Consider the following 22,018-nt stretch of genomic DNA (forward strand, 5'->3'; position numbering starts at 1 on the left):
GCTCCAACCATTTCCCGTTTATTTTACTTGAAATCAAGTGTGCAAGAAGTTGGGTGGAGGGATCTAAGAGAGCTGTCACGCAAACCTGGCCAACCTGAGGCTTCAGTACTGTCACCATGCTTCCATTCCTACAGTCACTCCAGAGGGTTTGCATTCTCTCTCAAGGCTTGAAGGCTTAGAGGTTCCACTCAAACTGCAAGCCCTTACATCACCATCTTCTACTACTTTTACTAAAGAGACCTTAGGCTCCACATGTAGAAATATCAGCTTAACAAACCCAATAAATGATTTCTTTGTATAGTTTTTTTTTTCCTTCTCTCTGCACAAAATGAAGCAAACAAGGGAGGAAGGCTATGTCCATTTGCTTTTCTGTCAGCTGTAGATGTTTCTCAATATGGTCACGAGTCAAAAACGCAGGGACAGCTGAAAGCAGCATAAATTTGTTAGTCATGGTGAGAAAACACCCACCGGAAACTTGTTCTTTTCTTTATGAGTGTTACAAGTGTATAACGAGCATGCTTGTGGGGATCAGAGGATGGCTTTGTGGATGTTATGCTCTCCTGACTTTACATGAATTCTGGAGATTGAAGTTGGCTTGCAAGTTTTCCTGAGCTATCTCACTGGCCCTGAAAGATACATTTTAAAGATCAAAGGACTTGGTTTAATTCATAGTCCATGGTTGACTGTCTACATTGTTTCTAGAGCTGTGGTGAGGCAGAATATGGTGGCAGAAGAATATGGAAGCAAAGCTGCCCACCTCCTGGTAGCCAGGAAGCTGAAAGAGGTCAGGCAAAGTATGCTTTCATAGATACAACTCCAGCAAACCACTTCTTCCAACCAGGACCCTACCCACCAACAAAATGCCCATCACTGCATCCTAGCACCACTAGTGAGGACTGTGCCTTCAATATATGAGCCTTTGAGCATATGCTGTACATGCAATCCGTAAGTTGCAGGTACATTTAGTATGTATAACCTCATCAACATCACACGTCAATTGCATACCGCTCTATAGCAAGCGTGCCAGTCAGGACCATATGTCTAACAGAGAGACATTGATCTTTCCTATGCAGGCCCACGTTAGTGAAGGCTTGGGAAGCTGGAAGAGCTAGGGAACATGCTATTACAGCAGGGGTCAATCTTTTTAAACCTGCGAAATTTTATATGGACAAAAGAAGTGAGCATCGTCAATGAAGACAAGTGTTTTTCTATTATTCACAATACAATCAGGAACTGCCGTGGGTAACACTTCCTTGATTGCTCACCTTGTGGCTTCTGCCCAGAATGCAATTTCAAACTTGATCTTCGGAGAGGGCTAAGGATCGGATGCTCATAAATGGCTACAAGCTGCTTCCGTCTTGCTCCTCAGTTTCAATGCAGCCAGCTCTGCTGCTGGCACCTGCAAGTGTCGAGACTTCGTGTTTAAACCTATACTGGTTCGTTTTCACACATTTTCTTGTGAGTGAATAACCTGCTTTGTTTCTTTCATTTTTCCACATCATGGTCTGGTGCTATAATGGGTCTCCCACAGTTCTGTGCAGGACTGGTTCGTGAGGGAAAGGTTCGGGTAGCATTATTGATTGCAGCTCTCACGGGAGGGACAGTGATTTCCACACGGCTTTCTGTGTGGCTGGGAACTGGCTGCACATTGACAAGGCCCTTTGTGGCATCCTCAGTTTCAACAAGAGATCCAGCGAGAGAGCTGGCTGCATTGAAATGAGAGTATCCTTACCGCAAGTCACATTGTAACCTTGGGTCATACTTGGGTCAGTAACAGGTCACGGAAGACATGGTTAGGGACACACTAAGTGGGTGACACTGAAATTGAGGCTGCTCCACAGTTCTTCCAGGCTCTAACCTTGACTCGACCTTTTGAAAGCTTCATGCTGTCGCTGCTTCCTGCACTGGACTTTCTCAGTCAGTAGTGCTCACAATGCATTGAGTTCTGTCCTGTGCTCAGGCTACCAGGAAAAAAATACCACAGACTGATTGTCTTGAAAACAGAAATTGATTTCTCATAGTTCTAGAAGTAAAACTGAAAGTGCTGGTCAATTTGATTCTTCGTAAAGACTTTCTTGCCAGTCTTCAGATGGTTGACTTTTTGGTCAGAGTGGCAGTGGATCTAGTCTCATCAAGAGGACTCCACCATCATGATTTCACCTCAGTCCTATTAAAAGGTCCACACACACCCCCAATAAAAAGAAAATCATACTGGGGATAGGGCTTTGAGTGTGATTAGGAGGAAAGAGACATACTATTTTATTCAGCTATATGCAGTAGCATTGTGCTTATATTTTCTAACATAATATCAAATTTAGGCACATGAACTTAGGCAGCACTGTAGGTTTGAACTCAACTACTGCTCAAGCACAATTTAATTCAGAAACTAAAAATTAAAACCCTGGAGAGAGGGTATTGTGTGTTGACACAGGCCTGTGATCCAGCACAGGAAGGCAAGAGCAAGGGGACTGGAGTTTGAGAGTAACCCTGACTGATATCCCGAAACAAACATTTTAGAAAAACCACTAGTCTTTATAATGATTACAAAAATAGCCAGCTTCTACTAAAATGTTGCATCAGGTCAGATAGCACGCTGAGCACCGTGCACGGGCACCATGACGGAGACATGGATCAGAAGAGCTGATCCTCTGAGGAGCCATGTTACTTAGCCTGTATGTGCTAGTAGGTCACTCTGTGCTAGACTTTTTCAGTAGTGCTTGAAACGCAGTGAGTTCTGTCTTACACTCGGGCTGCCATGACAAAATACCACTCTCAAGAAGAAAAGGGAGAGAATTCTATTTGCCTGACTTTAATATTCCTGATCTCAAACAACACGGTCTCCTATTCCAAACATCTATCTTTAAATTATTTTCCTTCCTTTCAATTTACCAGCTCCTTATCTGTACTTGGCTGTCAATCTCTGACTTCTCTTTAGTCATCAACCATTTGTTATGCCTGCCTTCCATCCCTGTGAAAGATAGCAGAGGTTGAATCCATATCTATTTCCTGTCTGGGTGTGCTCCTCAAAAGGCCTAGAAGAAGCCATCGTAGCTTTAGTTTTCTGTTGGAACACATCCTGATTCTTATCCAAACCACAATTTAAGTTGAAAATGTATTTAGTGCACTGGAGCTAGCAAATACCACAGCTTATCAAAACAGCGTGATGTCAAGTGTTGGTTATGATGCTGATAAAAACCACTATAGGGTAGAAAATGGGGAAAATAGAACTAAACAAAGATGCTATGAGTTATGAGATCTGATGTCCTCTGATGCTCTTTGGTACAAGTCCCATGAGTATGCCTACAAGAAGCCTTTGGGCAGGCCTGAAGGAAAACAGAATCTAAATACTGGAGTAAAATATCAGAGTACTAAGAACCTTGACCAATGCTTTCAGACTATAATTGTTTGATGTTGAAAGCTATTAAAAGCTGTGTGTGTGTGTGTGTGTGTGTGTGAGAGAGAGAGAGAGAGAGAGAGAGAGAGAGAGAGAGAGAGAGAGACTGTCAAAGACAACATCAAGTGTGAGACCTCACTTCCACCTTTTTTAAGACATGTTTTCTTGCTCACTACTGCATAGGCCAAGCTAGATGGCATGTACTCTTTCAGGTATTCTCTGTCTGCCTCCCACTTTGCTGCAGGAGCATGAGTATTACAGACATAGGCTACTGTATCCAGCTTTAAGTTTGTCCTGAGAATTCTAATTTGAATTCAAGTCCTCACGATTGTATACCAAGCGCTTAATCACTTAACCACCTTCTATTTCTTGTATACTCTACCTAAGGTATTCATCTAGCACAAGCTCTCCTCTGTGAACTCTCCTGGACAGCCAGAGATTATGGATCATCACAGAGTCTTACCACCACAGACATTGGTTCTTCAGTTGGCAAGGAATTCATTTCCATATTCTCATGCCCGTTAATTCATGCATGATATAGGTCATGTGTCATGGCTCAGTAGATCAGAATACCTCTTTTTCTATTATACCTGTAGGCACATATCTTCAAAATGCAGACAGCCTAATCTTCTAGAATATAGCGGCTCACAAAGATAAAGCCAACATGATGATGACAGCCACAAATGTGGTTGATTCTCACATGACCTTTGTTGCTATGGTTGCTGGTTCATTTATTGTACATTGAAGGCCATTATTTGAACAGATCTATGTAGCATGAGTTTTACTTCAATGATTTTTTTTATGAGAGAGCATTATCCTCTTATTTTTCTCATCTAGAAAGAGCATAAAGATTCCTTAAATTTTACTAATATTATGAGCATAGTGGGATCTGAAATATAACCAAATATACAAATGGGAAATTTGTAGCTCTACATTTATTCCGTCAGGTTCTTATCAATATTTCAGATCCCTGCATAACTGAGTTGCTTTCATTTCTAGTTCACCAAGGTTTTGAGCAAATTTGAAAAGCTGATTATCTCTAGTTTAAAGTAGAGAAATACTGGAATTTTCCAATGTCTATATTTGTGTACACATGGGTATGCAGTATTCCCAAACTTACATTGAATGGAGAAGACAGCCACTTAGTTCCTCGGGCAGTGGTTACCAGGAATGAATAGCTCTCAATTTTTTACCAAGCATGTTCTCTGAGTTATTGAAGCTTCCTATAATACCATGCAGTAAGTAAACATGGCCATGCACACAGCTTTTCCTTTATCATGGAAAGCAGCGAGCAGCACTCATAAACATCACAGTAGTGTAGGAATCAACATCCCTTTCAGAACAGTGATGTATCCACGCCACATCATTTTATCCAGCCACAGAGACATCAGAAAGACGGACCACCGTCTCTATATGGGTTGGGAAATTTTCTTTCTAATAACCACTGAAAACTCCATTCCTGTAAGCAGTCAATCCTGCTGGTTGAAGAAAATAGATGCATTATCTGAGGTAATAGATAAGTCTCATTAAGAAGATGGAATAGACTAATTCCCAGCATATCTCCATGCGTGGGAAAACGAAATTGTGAGGCAGAGCAGTAACACATCAATTATCCTTTCTGCAAGGAATTAGATGAGTCTTGCTGCTATTTTATACCACATTATGTAATTTTTTATAAATAACCATTATATCAGAGTACCTCAGATTGCTACCTTATAAAAAGAGGCAGCTAGCATTACTAGCGTACAAGTCAGATGCATTCCTGAAAGCACATAAGGAAGCCAAGCACTCTATCTATAATTCATATTCCTGATTAAGAAATCCTTATTCTCATGCCAAATGACCAAAGAGTAAAGGTTTGGTAGAAGCTTGAAGCAAGCACTACACATCATATGATGCAATTTTAATGAAGATTGGTTCTTATCAACTTCAGTGAAGCTAAATATCAGCATTAAAAAAATGAAGATTTTTAAGCTCTTGAGTTATATAATGATTTTAAATTGGTTCACTTAAAGTGTTTAATGTGGTAGTCACATCAGATTATCACATGTGAGATATACATGTGAGATATTTGAGAACAATTTGATTCCTTTAATAGTATAAGTATCACCCACTATAATTATTAAAATAAGCTTTAGTAGGAGACGCTTCTTATAAGGATTGTAATATCCAAAGCATAGACACTTCATATCATGTGAATTAAATCAACAAAAATTTATATATGAAAACTTTGGTAGCTAACTTAAAGGATATAGTTTTGAGTTATTTGTTTTGATTTATGAAGTGTAAAATAAAAACAAGACGATAACCAAAGAAATGCTGTGCAGATTATTAGATGACATTCAAAAAGTACAAGCTATTTGACTTGTAGGCAGCCTACTTTTTAAAGTGAGATTAAATATTAATAGGGAGATGATTATAAATTCTAAAGGTTCTGCATCTAAAATCAGTTTCACCCTAGACAAGATTCAGAGAAGGAAGTCAGACAGCCGTTCCCAGGACAGACGCTCCTAATGAGAGAGATAACTAAGGGCTCAGCACTTCCACCTCAGTACCAAGGTCTCATGATCCTTGGGGAACAGAAGTGCAGAACAGCCATAACACAGTACCACACACTGAGTGCCTCACACCACTGAAATCTATTCCCCACAGTGTGCAGTCTAGGAAGGTCAACATCCAAATGCCAGGAGGACAGTTTCATTGTGATGTCTCTGTTCTCGACTTACAGGAAAGTAGCACCTTGTTCTGGGTAGAGATGGATTCTGTGTGGACAAAAGCATGGGTTTTCTGGTGTATTTCCTAGAAGGCACTAATACCTCCGATGATGGGACTATCCTTCTGACCTCATTTAACCTTTATTATAAGCTCTGCTTCCAGGTTCTCCTTCCTCATCCATCACAGTAGGGATTAGGAACTCAACTTGGGATTTTTGGATGAACATAACACTACTACAGTTTTGGAACAAAAGCCCCAACCCCATGATTTCCAAAAGGGTAGGCATGGCCATCTATCCCAATATGCCAGTTAAACATATGAGTAATGTCTAAAAGCAGAGATAAGACTTATCGACATATCCCAGGAAGGGAATCGGACAAAAAGGCCCAGTGGCCATGAGTTCATCTTTGGGGCACTTACATGATCACTATGTTGAAATGCAGAAAAATTTACATAGGAGACAAAGGGTCTGTGTAATTAGACAGTCCCACTTTAAGTGGGGTTTTCTGGATCACTGAAACAATTTTGGTTCTGCAAGGCTGGATAAAGAGCTTCTTACCTTTTTCTTTACTAGGGAGGAGAGATCTGGTTCTAATGACATGATGACTTGGTCTCTAGGTACAGCTACCTGATGTATGCATTGTCTTTCCTAAGTGGTTCCCCCTTGCTTAAGGGTAATTTCAGTTAGCTACATCAAAGATATTTGTTGATTGATCATCCCTGCTGTCCCCAGAATAAAAGGTCACTGAAGTACATACAGAATGACTCAGAGAAAATGTTAAACAGGCAAACAAAGCCAGAGTGGGCCAAGGTGGAGTTCGTGGGACCAGAGTCTTTCTCCAACACCATTGTTCTAACATTCATGATGTTAAACATGATTAATCATGTTTGCAAGTATTTTTCTGTGTTGATGTAGAAGGTAAATGTCTATGTTTAGGGTAAAGAGATTCAAATAAAGAAAACAGAAGTCTCCATCTTACTAGAGTTAAAAGCATAGTTGAAATATGAGATATGTACATGGGGAAACACGGGTATCAACTATCAATAATGATCAGCAGTGCAGAACACAGACTCCTGACCTTAGATTCATTTTGGCAATGTTATACAGGAGCGTGAGCTTCAGTATTAAGTGGATAGTGGTCAGGAGCATCTTTTCAGAAAGGCCAAATGCATCCCAAGAGATGGCTTTGGTGGTGGTAGGGGAAAGAACACTCCTGTCAATCATCAATACATTCTTTGTTTCCAAAGGCACAGAGCTGAAAATACAAAATTAATGGTAAATAGCACTGCCCTAAAGAAAGTTAGCATCTAAAGGAGGAATGACAAAGCCAATGAGCTCGAGCAATTCCAATGTCCTTAAAGAAGTCACGAGGCTTGATCCCTAACATTAGCTCTGTCCTTTCTGGTCCACGATCATCACAGGAAGCTCTCTTCAGTTAGTCAGTGCCTTCTCCCTTCTGGGTTTTTTACACTGCTTCCTTGATCCAAATTCTTCCTTTCTCTACCCACATGCCTCTGCTTCTCCTACTCATTCCTAACTTCTCATCCTAAACGATTCTTTCCGCAGAAGGTTGTCTCTACACTGTTTATCCTGACACACAAGGTGTGTACCTCTCATTGTGCTGGGCATTTCAGAGTCCATAATCACACTGCAGTGAAATTACACAGTGGTATAATTGCAGGTTAATGTCCAAGAAAGAAATTCTGTTCTGCTTTCTTATTTTTTCCCATTTATAGAAACATCATTTACATATTCAGAATCATGCTAAGAAGATGTTAGGGACTTTTTCAAATGTCTAAAATGAGAAGTGTTACCTAAGGTCTCCTTGAAAAAAGTTTGTATTACTGCCTTAACTCTTTCAAAAACCAAGGCTCATTCTATCATAGTTATAACAGTGCTAAAATGAAACTCAAACTATTCAAAAATCTAAGGCATAATTTTTGAAGAGTCCGAAGTTGTATTGTTACTGATGTTATGGAAGTTAACTGAGATTTTGATCATGGACAGAGTTCACACAAACAGACCTTAAGTTGGTTTTCTTTTCCAACATGCATCAATGGAGAACCTCTAACTTAGAAGATGTCACTTGTGTCATAAAACAAAACTCTCCTACTGCTCTCCAAATAATGAATTCCTTCTATAGACTGCCATGTTGCAGTTTGAAAGTTCAGTGTTCTGTGCATGTTCAGGAAAGTATGTGTTCCTTCAAAATGTCTTCCTCTGTTACTCTCTCCCTTTGAGCACTGTACCTATGTGTACCACAGTCTTTAGCACATATACAGCACACCTTTACAGGTAGCACTTATTTTAAAGCATAATAGGTCAAACTGAAAAATAGGAAAATGATTACAGAATACATACATAATAAATTTGACATGTTTTTCACATGCATGCATTTGAAAGGGATGTATGAAGATTTGGCCTAACCTGCAGAGTGGCGCTGAGCTGGGATGATCCCTGCCACTTTCTCATTGCAGAACAAAAGGAATTTCCCCTTTACCCTATAACCCAAATACCACACTGTGCTTAAGGATGTAGCTGACATTTTAAAAGATCACCAAAAGTGTTCTCTTCCCAAATGCAATTATGTCCTCCATCTCAGTGGGAGCCATTGTCTGGGTCTTCTCAGCTCTCCAGCATCTCTCTGTCTAGCTTTCATTATCCTGATTATCTATTCATTTGCCGCCCAGCACTCATTTTATGAAAGATCATGTCTGCCATTTCTATAATGAGTGCTTGACTTTTACTGCCAACATAAACACATAAAATACATAATAATTAAAGTTCAGTAGTCACCAAAGTCTTGAGATCTGTCATGGTACAAATTTGATTTTTCAAGCAAATGATTCTTGGGGCAATGCTGTTTTGGCCTCTTTAGGTACTTATGGCAAGACCTGTGGGTACAGAAGATGTCTGGAAAGTACCATGAATGGGTACTACGTGTTTCCAGGTTAAAACTCAGCCTCAATCAAATAAAATAGCCATAATGTATGGTGGTTCTCAGAGAGAGCAAAACTCTTCTCAGTAGCGGGATGCAGCACTTTCTCTAAGTAATAACATTAGATAATTAAATAATATAGTTTTCTAATATTTAAGTGTTTTTTAACAAGCCGCATATTTTTATGGAGGGCATGCTAGGAGAAGGGAGTCATTGAGATAAATGTGGGCATGATAAATGCTACTGTGTTTACATTTTTAAATGAAGATCAAGGGAGAGTGCGCTAGTTTTGTATCTGAACATATTGAGAAAGAAATTCACTGTATATAAATGATGGCAGTATAGTCCCTTACCTGGGTGAGAAACTTTACAATAAGTTGATTTACGTTAGATAAGGACAGTGTTTCAGAGCTCCTCCTCTGGACACACTTCTGTGTTTTGATAACGTTTTCAAAGTTCCCTAAGTGCCTCATGATAATGAATTCCTCTGACATTCACTCTAATCACTGAAGAGATTAATGAACTCATGCGCTATTCATGCAATCCTCTGGGGACATCAGGATGTGTTACTAGAAGTGTAATGTTTGGAAATGGATACAGTGGGATGTGTGCTAGCTGAGGATGCCAGCGAAGAAAGTCTCGGTTAATGAGGAAGCAGGAGATAAAGAGACAAGTTCTATTGACAAGGTTCTCCTTCTGAATAATGAAGGTCTTGAAGATGTGCTCAATGCAAGCACAGCAATCAGAGCCCCTGATGTGGAGAGACAAATAAACCACTTAGCAGTCTTGAGAAATTTCCTTCATTCTGGGTCTCGGTCTCCTTAGCTGTAACATGAGACCATAGTGAGACACGGCAACTTTGCTGATGTCATTAGAGAGAACAAAGGTGGGGAACAATCTGACAATCAAGCCAGACACTAGATTTTATACCTTACCCAGTAATTTTAAGGAGCAGATCAAACTGCTGTTCATATTAAACCACAGTGACAGACACTGAATAGAAGAAGGAGGATCATCACTCACTCAAAGCAAGCAAGGACTTAACCATAACCCTGCCTAAAGACGTGGTCACAATGTAGATGATCATCATCAGGGGACGAACAATGGTTCAGTGATTAAGAGAAACTGCTGGCCTTCTGTGGTTGTGACACCTTTGGTCATACCTTTGGTGGTTGACTGACCTTTTCACAGGGGTCACCTAAGACCATCAGAAAACACAGACATTTACATTATAATTCATTAAAGCAGCAAAATTGCAGTTATGAAATAACAACGTAAATAAATGTGTGGTTGCGGTTCACCACGAAAAACTATACTAAAGGCTCACAGCATTAGTAAAGCTGAGAACTACTTCCTAGAGAATCTGAGCTCAGCTCCCAACACTCATAGGAGTTCGCTCATGACTGCCTGTAACATTATCTTAAGAGAATCTGACAGCGTCTTCTGAAATTCACATGCACTCACATTCACATGGGTATACACATAAAAATAATAATAATAATATGCCTTATTTAAAATTCAAATTAAATATAATATGTTGATAACTTTTTTATACCTTTTGCAATATTTTACTTTTAGCGCATTACTTTGGCAATAGATATTCTGGATAAAGTTTGCATCCACATGAAAATGAAGCCCTCGGGAAGAGATCAGTAGACATAGGAGGCTTGAATACTAGTTTCTGAATAAGGAAGCCAGAATCGACTAAGATTTTATCAAATTACATTTTTTCTAATCTGAAAGTGAAATACTACGGCTGAAGCAACACAGGAGATTATCTCCTCTGACACAGGGCCGCACCTGCAGCCACAACTGATAAGCTTCCTTAGGGGTCACTTCAGCAGTGATGCATTCTAGATGATACACACCAAGTCGGCTTAGGTTAAAATGGAGGTATGCCATCTTCGGTGGATGTAGTAATTGTTTACTTCTAAGTGATGCATGCTTCTTCTCTGGTTTTAAAATATGTTCATATCACCTGTTATAAAGGACACTACCTCTTTGTCTAGGTCAGTTCTTACTCATGCTGTGTAAGTCATAATGATTCCCCTTGGGTTCTCAGCTGCAGGAAAATATCTACTCGCGCTCCTTTGACCTCAAGCTAAAGTTGCCACTGCCTAGAAAATGATTGTGCAGACTCCAGCCCAGACAAAGAGGCCCACCAAACCAGACAGCCCTGACCTCATGTGAGGGACTAAACTGCCATCGTTTGCATGCTGTGAATTTCATTGTCAGTTTGTTCAAATAAAGATTAGCACACACTCTCTTGGTTCTCATTTAAAGATATAAACACAGTAGCACTGATGCTTTAATAATACCAATTAATATGTAGTATTGTGGTCAAATATGTGGTCAAAAGAGTGCTGAGATCACGAACACCGTCTCTAAAACAGACAGATACTTTCTCAGTTGCAGCCTTCAGTCTGAATAGCAGTCAGTGAAATGAACCTTGGTGACTCCAGGGAGTTATTGACTCTGAGACTCACAAACCACAGCAGTAGCAGAACAGATCCGACTTCTAGGCTGCTTTTGTAAATAAAGCGCATGTGCTTACGGCTGTCTATGGTGGCCTTTACTGTAAAAAACAGGGCATGTTTGTATGATAGATGCCATATGTCCTGCAAAGTCTAAAATGCCAGTGATGCATTCTAGATGATACACACCAAGTCGGCTGGAAGACGAGAGAAGCTGTTCACCTTCCTGATCTCAGGCAGCCTTGGTGGACAGGACTGAGGCAACATGCTGAAAGTGAAATGCTGTTTCAAAAGCCAGTCTACATAGAAAGGAGGTTCTAAAGGATCTGGCTTTCTGAGGTATTAGATGACAGCAGTAAGCATTTGTTTCAGCTAGTGCTGCTCCCCAGTCAGTAAGGAGCCTTCCGTAAGAGAAATGATTGACGGATGCTTGTCTCGCAGGAAGTTGACAGAATTTGCTGTAACAACTCTAATCTTCAAATTCTGGCTTCAAAGAGCTATTTATGGAGCCACAGTATTCACCTGCTTAGATCTTAACCTTTGAGGAAAAGAAAGAGTTTACCTGTATTTTTACAGAACAAGAAGGACAATGAATGAACATAAACCAGCAGAACTGTTTTTTGTTTTTGTTTTTGTTTTGTTTTGTTTTTTGCTTTCTCAAAAGTATCTGCATGCCATTAGCCCATTTGACAAAGTCACAAAGAAAATATATGAAGACACTCACACAATGAGCTTAATGCTGAGGGAATTCTACCCTCATCAGATTTGATGTGCCAAGAAAAATCTTTATTTAAAATATTCTAGAATTTTTTCCTCAGAGATTAACAACATTAAACATCACTGAGTTTCTTAAATGTCTTTTTAAACAATGTAAAACTCATAAATATGTAGAAATATTTTTTACATATTTAAAATGGTACATTTCATCATTACCCTTTCTTAGTTCCAAGTTGCCTCAGACCTTCCAAATTGAAGAAATATCTGGCATGTATCATAACATAGGGCTTCTATCATTACATAGTTGAAATTCTCTTCCAAGAACATGAGCTGAGAAGCTTGAAGTCTGCAGGCACAAGAAAACTCCAGAGAAGAGGGAAAGTAAAGCTGCCCCGGCAGTTTCTAACAGAGGGCAGAGGCAAGACATGGTCCAGGATGGGCATCGGTTTGAAAACCACATCCAGGACAGAGGGAGGCCCCACCATCCCATCTTTTAAAGGTCCTTGGACTCATGGGCCCCACACTAGCAGAGAAGACCTCCACTGAGAGGAAAACCATCAAAACCTCGGTTTTCCTTCCCAGGTCTCCACTTTCTCCCTGAACTCTGAATGATAAGTGAGGACTCATAGATCTGCTTCTTGATCCTGCACAGTGAGGGAGAAGGTGACATCAGGATAGTGTCTGAAGAACAGAAGAGGCTAGATGAAGGCACAGAGGGGGTCTTCCCACTGTGGTGATTTGAATAGCCATAGTCTCCATAGGTTTACATGCTGGAATCCTTGATCCTCAGTGGGGGAACTCTTTAGGAAGGATTAAGATTTTTAACAGATCCCTGAGAAATGAAAGAACTAGATGGCCATCCTTTCAATGTGGGTGTAGGTGTGGGACCGATGTGTGTATGGAGAGAAGGAGAGAAATGGGTTGGACAGACCTGCATTCCAGGCGGTGTGAGTCACACACACACACACACACACACACACACACACACACACACACACACACACACACACACACATCACTTAATCAAGACAGCAATGAGACTGTGGTGAGTGCAGAAAGCATGTGGCCTTCCCACTCTGTGTTAGTGTCCCTCCACTGTGGAATGGGATGGGGCTGGGCAATGTCTATATCCTTCCCATCAGGAGAGCTTATGTCTCTAGAAAGTGGAAAAACACGATTACCAAAGTCCCCGGAGCAACAACAACTATGGTGTGAGGAAAAAACTCTTCATTCAGTATAATTTTTTTTTTGATTGTCTCTGGACTCTTCCTTAGAAGTGACTTAGCAGCCAAGTGACATTTTTCCCCTCAGATAACCAGAGATATTGTATAAAGGCTCCTTGGGAATTTAGCTAAGGGCCATGATTCCCATGGAACTTGAAAGGCCCTCAGTCTGCTGTTCTCAAAACAAACTCCCAGTCACCTCTCCAGATGGAGATTCACACACACCTCCCCTCCACCTCCACCACCCCACCCCCACAACTTCGCTCCTTACAAATAAATTAATTTGGAAATCAATTCCTAGGGTAGAAGTTCAAGGTGGTAAGTGATCATTGGGTTAGAGAAGCCCCACACAGAAATGAAGCTATTATCTTCAAAGTGGGCAAACGGCTTTCTCAGAGGCCTGCCTGAGCGCAGACTGCTTTTATTTGAATATGAAAGGAGGACCGTTTGCTTCCCAGCCTTCTCGTGGAATTTGCTCATTTGTATCCGGGTACCTCACAGAGCCCAGCTGAGCTAGGAACCGGTTTCAAACTGAACCTTCCCCTTTTTTTTTCTGCTCAGTGAGAAAAGGAAGGAAATGCCGTGCTCTTGTCAGTGAATCGCTCCCGTAACCTTCTGTTTGTTTTTTTTTTTCTCTTTGCATACTAAAGTAGAAATCCCTTTTATTGAATTTCTAGCAATTTGAAGCAAAAATATGTAGTAATACTAATAATAGCAATTTTTTTATTACTTTCATTTTTTACAGTCCAGTCGTTGCCTCCCTCCTGGTGGTCCACCCTCCCACAGTTCCTCATCCCATTCCTCCTCCCCTCTCTCTCCAAAAGATTGTGCCCCCCATTCCCCACCACTATCATCATTCCCGATCCATCTCCCTTCCCACCCACTCACCCCTACCCCACGCCCCACCCCACCCCCTCCCCCCACCCCCCCCCACTCCCGCCCCCCCACCCCCTCCAGGCCTCAAGTCTCTGGAGGGTCAGGCACTCCCACTGAGGCCAGACCAGGCAGTCCTCTGCTCTATGTGTGTCCAGAGCCTCTGACCAGCCCTTGTGTGCTGCCTGGTTGGTTGGTGTTTCAGTGTCTGAGAGATCTCAGGGTTAGCTGAGGCTTCTGGTCTTCCTATGGAGTCGCAGCACTCCTCAGCTTCGTCTATCCTTCCCCTAATTCAACCACAGGGGTTACCTACTGCAGTCCAATGGTTGGTTCTAAGTATCTCTATCTGTCTCAATCAACTCCTTGTTGAGCCTCTCAGGACAGGAATGCTAGGCTCCTGTCTGTCAGCACACCATAGCATCAGTAATAGTGTCCCTGAGATGGATCCCAAGTTGACCTCTCACTGGACCACCCTTCCCTCAGTCTCTTCTCCATTTTTGTCCCTGCAGTTCTTTTAGACAGGAACAATTCTTTGACTGTGGGAAGGCAACCCCATCCCTTCACTTGATGCCTTTCTACTGGAGGGCATTTCATCTAAGGTCTTGAGAGTCTCTCACCTTCCTGGTCTCTGGTACTTTTCTCTTGGGACTCCTGCCGCCGCCCCCCCACCCCAGGGTCGTATATTTCCAATCACTCTGCTTACCCTCATGGCTTCTCTTCTGCCTCCCACCCCTCAATACCTGATCATGTTCCGCTTTTCCCCCTCCCCTTCCCCTCTCCCACCCACCTCTCTCCCTCCCTCTGCCTCCCATGATTATTTTCTTCAAGTATTCTTAATAAAGAGGAATATGCCTGATCCGGTCTGAAAAAAAACACAGACCCGTATGTCCTGCTCGCGTGGATGCACGTGTACGCTCACGCAACAGAAAGTAAACACACACACACACACACACACACACACACACACACACACACACACACTCTGACTATCTTAACCTAGCTTTCAAGCTGTACTCTCCTCCCACTTCCCAAACAGTGAGCAAGAAAGCGCGATCCATTGTGTGAACTGTCTCCTTAATTCTCATTACAATGGCCCTCAAAAGAAAATGTGACTGTCATTATCCTGACCTTTAAAATGGCAAGAATTTTTCTCACTGCATTTCAAAAAAGAGGTTTGAGCCATCGAATCGCTCATCTCAATCTAGTAGCTAATTTTGTAACTAATAGTTAAAGTAGTTTACAGCACAAGTGTCTGCTTCCTGCGTTTTAATCTCGCCCACAGGAAACCGTGGTTGCAGGGACGCCTGGACCTCTGTGGGCCAATACTGCCACCTTGTGGAAATCTTGAGCATAACAGAAAATCCTGCCATCTATAAGGCCCAAGATTTTACTATTACATTCTTTTTTTTTTTTTTTTAATTTTATTGTGCTGGTTAGTTTTTTTTGTTGTTGTTGTTTGTTTGTTTGTTTGTTCTTTTTTTTTTTGGAGCCGAGGACCGAACCCAGGACCTTGCGCTTGCTAGGCAAGCGCTCTACCTCTGAGCTAAATCCCCAACCCTACTATTACATTCTTGAATTCACACACACACACACACACACACACACACACACACACACACACACACACACACACATTTACTTTATCTACTCAAATTTCACTTACAAAAGTACTGTGAATATTTACAAGAATTAATTTCTTTGGTTTTTAAAAGAAAGAACATTATACTTTACTGAGCTTACTCCAACTGGTCCTTAAACAAACTGTTTTTAAATGATAAAGGGGAATGGTGAGACTCCAATGGAACGTCTAGAAGCATTAAACAGGAAAGGTGTGCAAACTCTAGGCCTACAAGCCTTATAGCGTTCTATCCCAAACCAGCCTGTATCCCAAAATGTGGTATACCATACTGAAAGTGTGACCGGTGTGTGGCTGGGGAATTCTATGCCTCAATTTCTCCATATATCCTTGAAGAAAGGGTGTCGCTACAATGCCACAGCCACCTGACCTGTGGGGTCATGAGGTCCACCGATTACAGACACCTCTGTGGCTTCTCAGAACATGAAGAGCTTCTAGAAAGGATGCTCAGTTCTTTCCCCACCCTGTGAACGTCTGTCACCTACCTGCATGAACTTACAGCTCTGCAACTAAAATCTTCCAATTTGCTGCATCTGGCTCCGTTAGGATTTAAATTACTGCATCTAGCTCCGTTAGGACTTAAATAGCTGCAGAATAGTTTGTACAGCTCAATACCTGTTTCTCAGTGAAAATATCCCTCAAACATAGTAAACGGTTGTGTGTGGCAAACGTAAGTGAATGAAAAACAGTTTTCAGACATGATTCAGGAAGCTAGGAGGTTGTAATCCAATCCTCAGTGAATGAAAGAATAAAGCTTCACAGAGTGGAGACACCGAAAGAACAGCTCTGCTGTGCACTAGGCCACTCTGCCTGACTGTACAGTCATGACGGGGAATTAATTTTGTGCACAAGGAATGCTTGGCCTGAGTCTCTCTTGAAATATTTATTGCATGGATGGATGGATTCATAGAAAATGGAATAAATTATAAAACGGGCTCGGTGATGAGGAAAAGGGAGGAGGAGGAGGACGTGAGTGAGGACAGAGTTGGCTCAGCAAATGGATGCATAGGCAGTCGATGAAGACCCACCTGCCCATCAGGGAGAAAGCAAGTGGGCTTTCTCGAGAGATCGCAATAATCACAGGTCACAGGCAACTGTGAAGGACAGTAAGGTCTGTGGAAGAAACCTCAGCACCCCAGACACTGACCGGTGTGATGGTGGAGGGCGTGGCTAGGGCTGGGCTTCTTGGTCTTCTGTCTCCATGTGCCCACCGACTCCTTAAACTAAGGATCACAGATTTCCTGAAAAGGAGGGATGCGCCTGGACTGAACTCGTTTGAAGACTTCATTCTTCTTGCCACCATCCCCTGGACAGGACAGCATAACAACTATTTACATAGACCTGTGGATCTTTACATAACTGGGAATCAAACCGCATGAGGGATGATACATGAGCCCGTTTCTGTTGCTGAGGTAAATACCATGAGACAGAGTATTTGGCCCTTGGTTGCAGAGGTACTAGAGTCCGTCAGAGCAGGAAGGCAGGCAGCAAGTGGCAGGCACCACAGCAGGAGCAGGAAGCCGAGAGTTCACATCCTTCATCGCAAGCACAATGCGGAAAGAGAACTAAAGAACTGGATGAGTCTTTAAGCTCTCACAGCTCATCTCCAATGATGTGCTTTCCCCAGTGAGGCCACACCTCTTAACTCTTCCCAAGAGACTCTCCAAATGGGGAGTCAAATGTTCAGTCGCATGAGCCTACTGGGGGACATTTTCATTCAAACCACCACAGATGGTGTGTGTCTGGGGAGAGAGTGTTCTGCGTAACCAACATGTCATCTTATGTAAGCGACCTGAGTTTCTTCCAACTTTGAAATCCACCGGGGGATCCTAGGACTATTCTCCACTTACATTGAGGGCAACTGTATTCTCATTGAGCAAATATTGCTGTAACATTCTTTTATGTTTCACTATAAACACAAACTTAAGCAGAATTCTTTCTTCAAAGCTAACTAAAGTTTTCCTCTGGGGTACCTAAGGATGCTCTGACTATTTAGTGCCTTTCCATAAGCAAATTCCTAGAGGGCACTGTGTTGTTTCTATTATGATACAATGAACCATTAAATGAGCATCATGCTATTAGCAGAAATTCCAGTGTATGGTATAGTATTGTTAGCCATAGGCAAATGTACAACAGGTCTCTAGACACAATTAATCTTTCCTTTGTGTGTGTGGTGTGGTGTGTGTGTGTGTGTGTGTGTGTGTGTGTGTGTGTGTGTATGTGTATGTGTGTGCATGTGTGTGTGCATGTGTGTGCATGCATGTTTGTGTAGGGTGGTGGTTTTGTTCATACACGTGTTTGCACATGAGCATGGAGGCAAAGGCCAACCTTTCTGTGACATCATCTAAATTGTTTCCTTGAGACAAGACCTCTTACATGGAGACTTGGAACTTGCCAAGTTGGTTAGATTGGTTGGCCAGAGAGCCCAGACAGCCACCTGTCTCGCCTCCCCAGCTCTGGGATCATAACTTCTTCCAGCATGCCTGACTTTCCTCCATAGACTCTGGGTCATCAAACTCAAGCCTCATGCTTGCACATCAAGCACCTTACTGACCAAGTCTCCTCCCCAGCATCTATACTTACTAATCTTACACAACTGAACCTCTAAACTAGCTTCTTAACAGTGTCAACGTCATTTAAATGGTAATAGTGGGTAGGCCCAGCAAGAATCCTTGATGACATAATTGTATATCTGGACAAGGCTGACCCCTGCCAGCAATTGCCACACATGTATGCTTCTTGGGCTCCTTAAACTGGAGCTCAACACAGTATTGACTCAGGTGGAGAGCTAAAATGAGGACAGAATTGAAGAAATCTGGGGAGGGCTGAACTACACAAAAGCATAAGGCTTTCTTTACTGCAGGTCTTGAACACTTACTAAGCTGCCATTGTGTGAGTCCTTTCCTCGGAGAGGCCTTGTAGGTGTTTGGGAGTTCTGAAGGTACAGATAGTGACAATCTACTACTCTCCGCAATCATTCTCATAGTTTCAACACATCAACTCACCTTCCTTTTATAGCAACGCTCTGAGGGAGCAACATTTGAAAGGTGAATTTCATGAGAAGAGATAGGCAACCTAGGCAATGTTAGCCCTGAGGTGCTGTGGGAGCTGATGGGGATGTGGGGTGACGAATCCTCTGTAGCCCCAAGCTAGTCACACTATTCTCAGATCAGTTGAGAACCTTACCCCCAGCCCAGGCTCCCAAGATCTTTCTCTGTCCTTTTGTTATCTTACTGTCCATGCAGAAGATTTAAGATAGGAAGAACTCCTAGACTGACAAAACTCCTGCATCCAAACTTTTAAAACCATCATTCACAAAGAAGGTATGACGCAGGGCCAAAACCCAAACATAGGACCACACACCCACAATTTAATCATATAAAAATGACATGCTAAACTGATGGCTCTGTCTACCTTTTTGACAAATATATCTGACAAATATAGCTTGATAACTACCTTCTACTAGATCTCCAGGATATTAGGTTCAAGCAACTTATTTGTGTGTAGCTGGGAGATCTTCCCAGACAGCAGATCTATGGCACAGCTGCTGGCTTCCTACCTCTGGACTCCAGTACTAGATGCCAGGAAAGAGTGGGCAGCAAGATTTGTGTGCTCTGAAAACCAGTCTACCATCACTGTACTCTGCTCAGTGCCCATTCTTCCCAACTGCCACCCTGGAGCTTATTGGTGACCCTGAGGCTGGCTCTCAGGGAATAAAACTAAATACCTGGGGGATGCTAAGGGTTTGGGCCTGGAATCTACAGGACTGCTTTGGCCTTGGGGAGCATGGCTCCTGCAGAAGCAGCAGTGTATGGAGGACTAGGAAGCTAAGTGGAATTCAGGAGGTTGAGATTGATTTCTCTGTGTGAACCACACTTTGCAAAGCTGCAGCCTTCACAGCTCCGTTTAACTAGAGGAAGTGTTTCCTGTTTGAGTTTTTAACCACCTCTGGCCCCTCTGGTCATCTGTTTTTCTCACCTCCCAAAGGAGGTAGGTTATGTTCCCTTTGGCATTAAAAGGGAATTACATCACTTGTGTGAAGAGCTGAAATTGATGTATTTTATCAACTTCAAACTTGTCCCGAGGCCTTCTCCACACCATGATAAATAATAGAAGTTTTATTTTAATTGAATTCCTGTGCGGAGAGCAAATGCTGGGTTACATTACACCAGTGTTTGGCTAGAAGCAGCAATGGGCTCTTCATAAAAACACCATGGTCCAGAGTTACATTCTGTACTCTTCTGGAGGAAGGGCCAGATCTGTGTCAGTGGCAGACCAAATTAGAACAGCACCTCCCAAATGGAATCTTAAAAGCATAGTGCAATAAATGGGCAGGAGCCACTCCACTAGCATCCCCATGAAAGTAGAGTGAGAGAGGGGCGGAGAGTCGAAGGGAAGGAAGACAAGGTAGAAGAAAATCCATGTTTTTGGCTTCCCAGTACCCTGCCTACAAACTGCTCTAGTAAGCTAGGCCTACCATCTTTTGGGGACAGTCATCATCGTTCAGGTTGTAGGCAAGGCAGTCACCCCTGGCTATAGTCACACGCACTCTGTTCTCCACCCCCCAGGATCCTGGAGCTGCAGCAGAGTGGCGACATGGACATCCTCAAGCACAAATGGTGGCCTAAGAATGGCCAGTGTGACCTGTACTCCTCAGTAGATGCAAAGCAGAAGGGAGGAGCCCTGGACATCAAGAGTCTGGCAGGCGTGTTCTGCATCCTGGCCGCGGGGATTGTACTCTCCTGCCTCATAGCCGTCCTCGAGACATGGTGGAGTCGGCGGAAGGGCTCCCGAGTCCCATCGAAAGAGGTACTTGAACTTGGGCCCCAGATAGAGCTTCTGAACATCTGGTGGCTGTATTCCCAGGGAGAAAGGGGTAACATTGGCAACTGTTCTTTCTGCTTTCTTTGAAGATTCAACATAAGCATGTGGGAAGCAGAAAGGCGAGCCAATGCCGGCTCCCTTTTAGGACTCTCGGGTGAATGAAGAGTAGGGGTCATGTCTGGAAGGCTGACAATGTCCTGTCCCATAGCGGGCTCTGAAACGCTGAGTCTCAGGCTAAATACTGATGATCCTTCAAGGCAATGGTTTCCTTGACCCAATTAGCAAAGATGCATAACACTTTCCTTCAAGTTATAAATTTGTGTCTTAAAGACTAGGCCTAGAAGCCCCCAGCAGGATGCTTTCTCTTCATCACAAGTCACTGCTTCTATCTATGTGTGAAGATCTGGAGACGTGACTGTGTGTCTGGGGTCCTCCCGTGATCCCAAGTGTACCCAATTCACATCGCAAAATCATTCTGGATTCTGTTTATCTCCCTGACTGTGTCATCAGCTTAACTCCAGGGCCACATTCAAGTTCGTATCTGTAAGAATGGTGGCAGAACTGTACATTATATCTTAGTGAAAAAAAAGCATGCGAGATGGATCCATTACCAGAGAAAACATGAGCATAAAAAAAAAAACAAAAAGCAAAAAACAAAACAAACAAACAAAACACTTGGCTCATTAATCTTATTGCCGAAAGCTTGAAGAGTCGATGTGAAATGTGACCTGAATTTATTCAGTGGTTTGATTTGAGGGTCAGTTTCAAAGAAAGTTTTAAACTTTCTGCTCAGCCCTGGGCTGACTGATGCACAAGGAACTCTGCAGAAGATTGGCTTTGATGTACAAATAAAAATGATCTCTCCTTTGTGTATGCATGTCTGTGCGGTAGTGTTGTCTTTCCAACGCCCTCCTCTACACAGTCTAAGGATCCATGTAGCTCCTTAGATGTGGAGTAGATCAGTACCGTTTATGAGAACAGCTTGGCTTACCTTACTCCATCCCTGTGTGAGCAATCATATACAACCCCACCTCGTTGGAGACCTAGCTAAAAGCCAATCAGGTTTATTGTTATGTCTTCCTTATGGAGTAAGCATATTGGTTTCTCTGCTGACATCAGTCCTAAGCTAAAGGCCACGTTAATGCAGATTGTAGCTGAGACTCAACGTTCTCCAAACTCTGGAGACGAAGCGCTCACGAGCTCCTGTTTTTGAATGACTACAG

The 22,018-nt window shown here is 42.4% G+C and overlaps 1 protein-coding gene across 3 annotated transcripts in view; it reads left to right on the forward strand.

Annotated features, from left to right (window-relative positions):
- Grid2 (glutamate ionotropic receptor delta type subunit 2) overlaps positions 1–22,018 on the forward strand; it is a 1,477,190-nt gene that overhangs the window by 1,416,978 nt on the left and 38,194 nt on the right. For all 3 annotated transcript variants that reach the window (NM_024379.2, XM_017592903.3, XM_039108399.2), the window contains exon 15: positions 20,540–20,780. In NM_024379.2, coding sequence (NP_077355.2) covers positions 20,540–20,780 — 241 coding nt within the window. The remainder of the gene's footprint in view (positions 1–20,539; positions 20,781–22,018) is intronic.

The sequence above is a fragment of the Rattus norvegicus genome, chromosome 4 (assembly GCF_036323735.1).
Source record: "Rattus norvegicus strain BN/NHsdMcwi chromosome 4, GRCr8, whole genome shotgun sequence".
NCBI classification, from domain to species: Eukaryota; Metazoa; Chordata; class Mammalia; order Rodentia; family Muridae; genus Rattus; species Rattus norvegicus.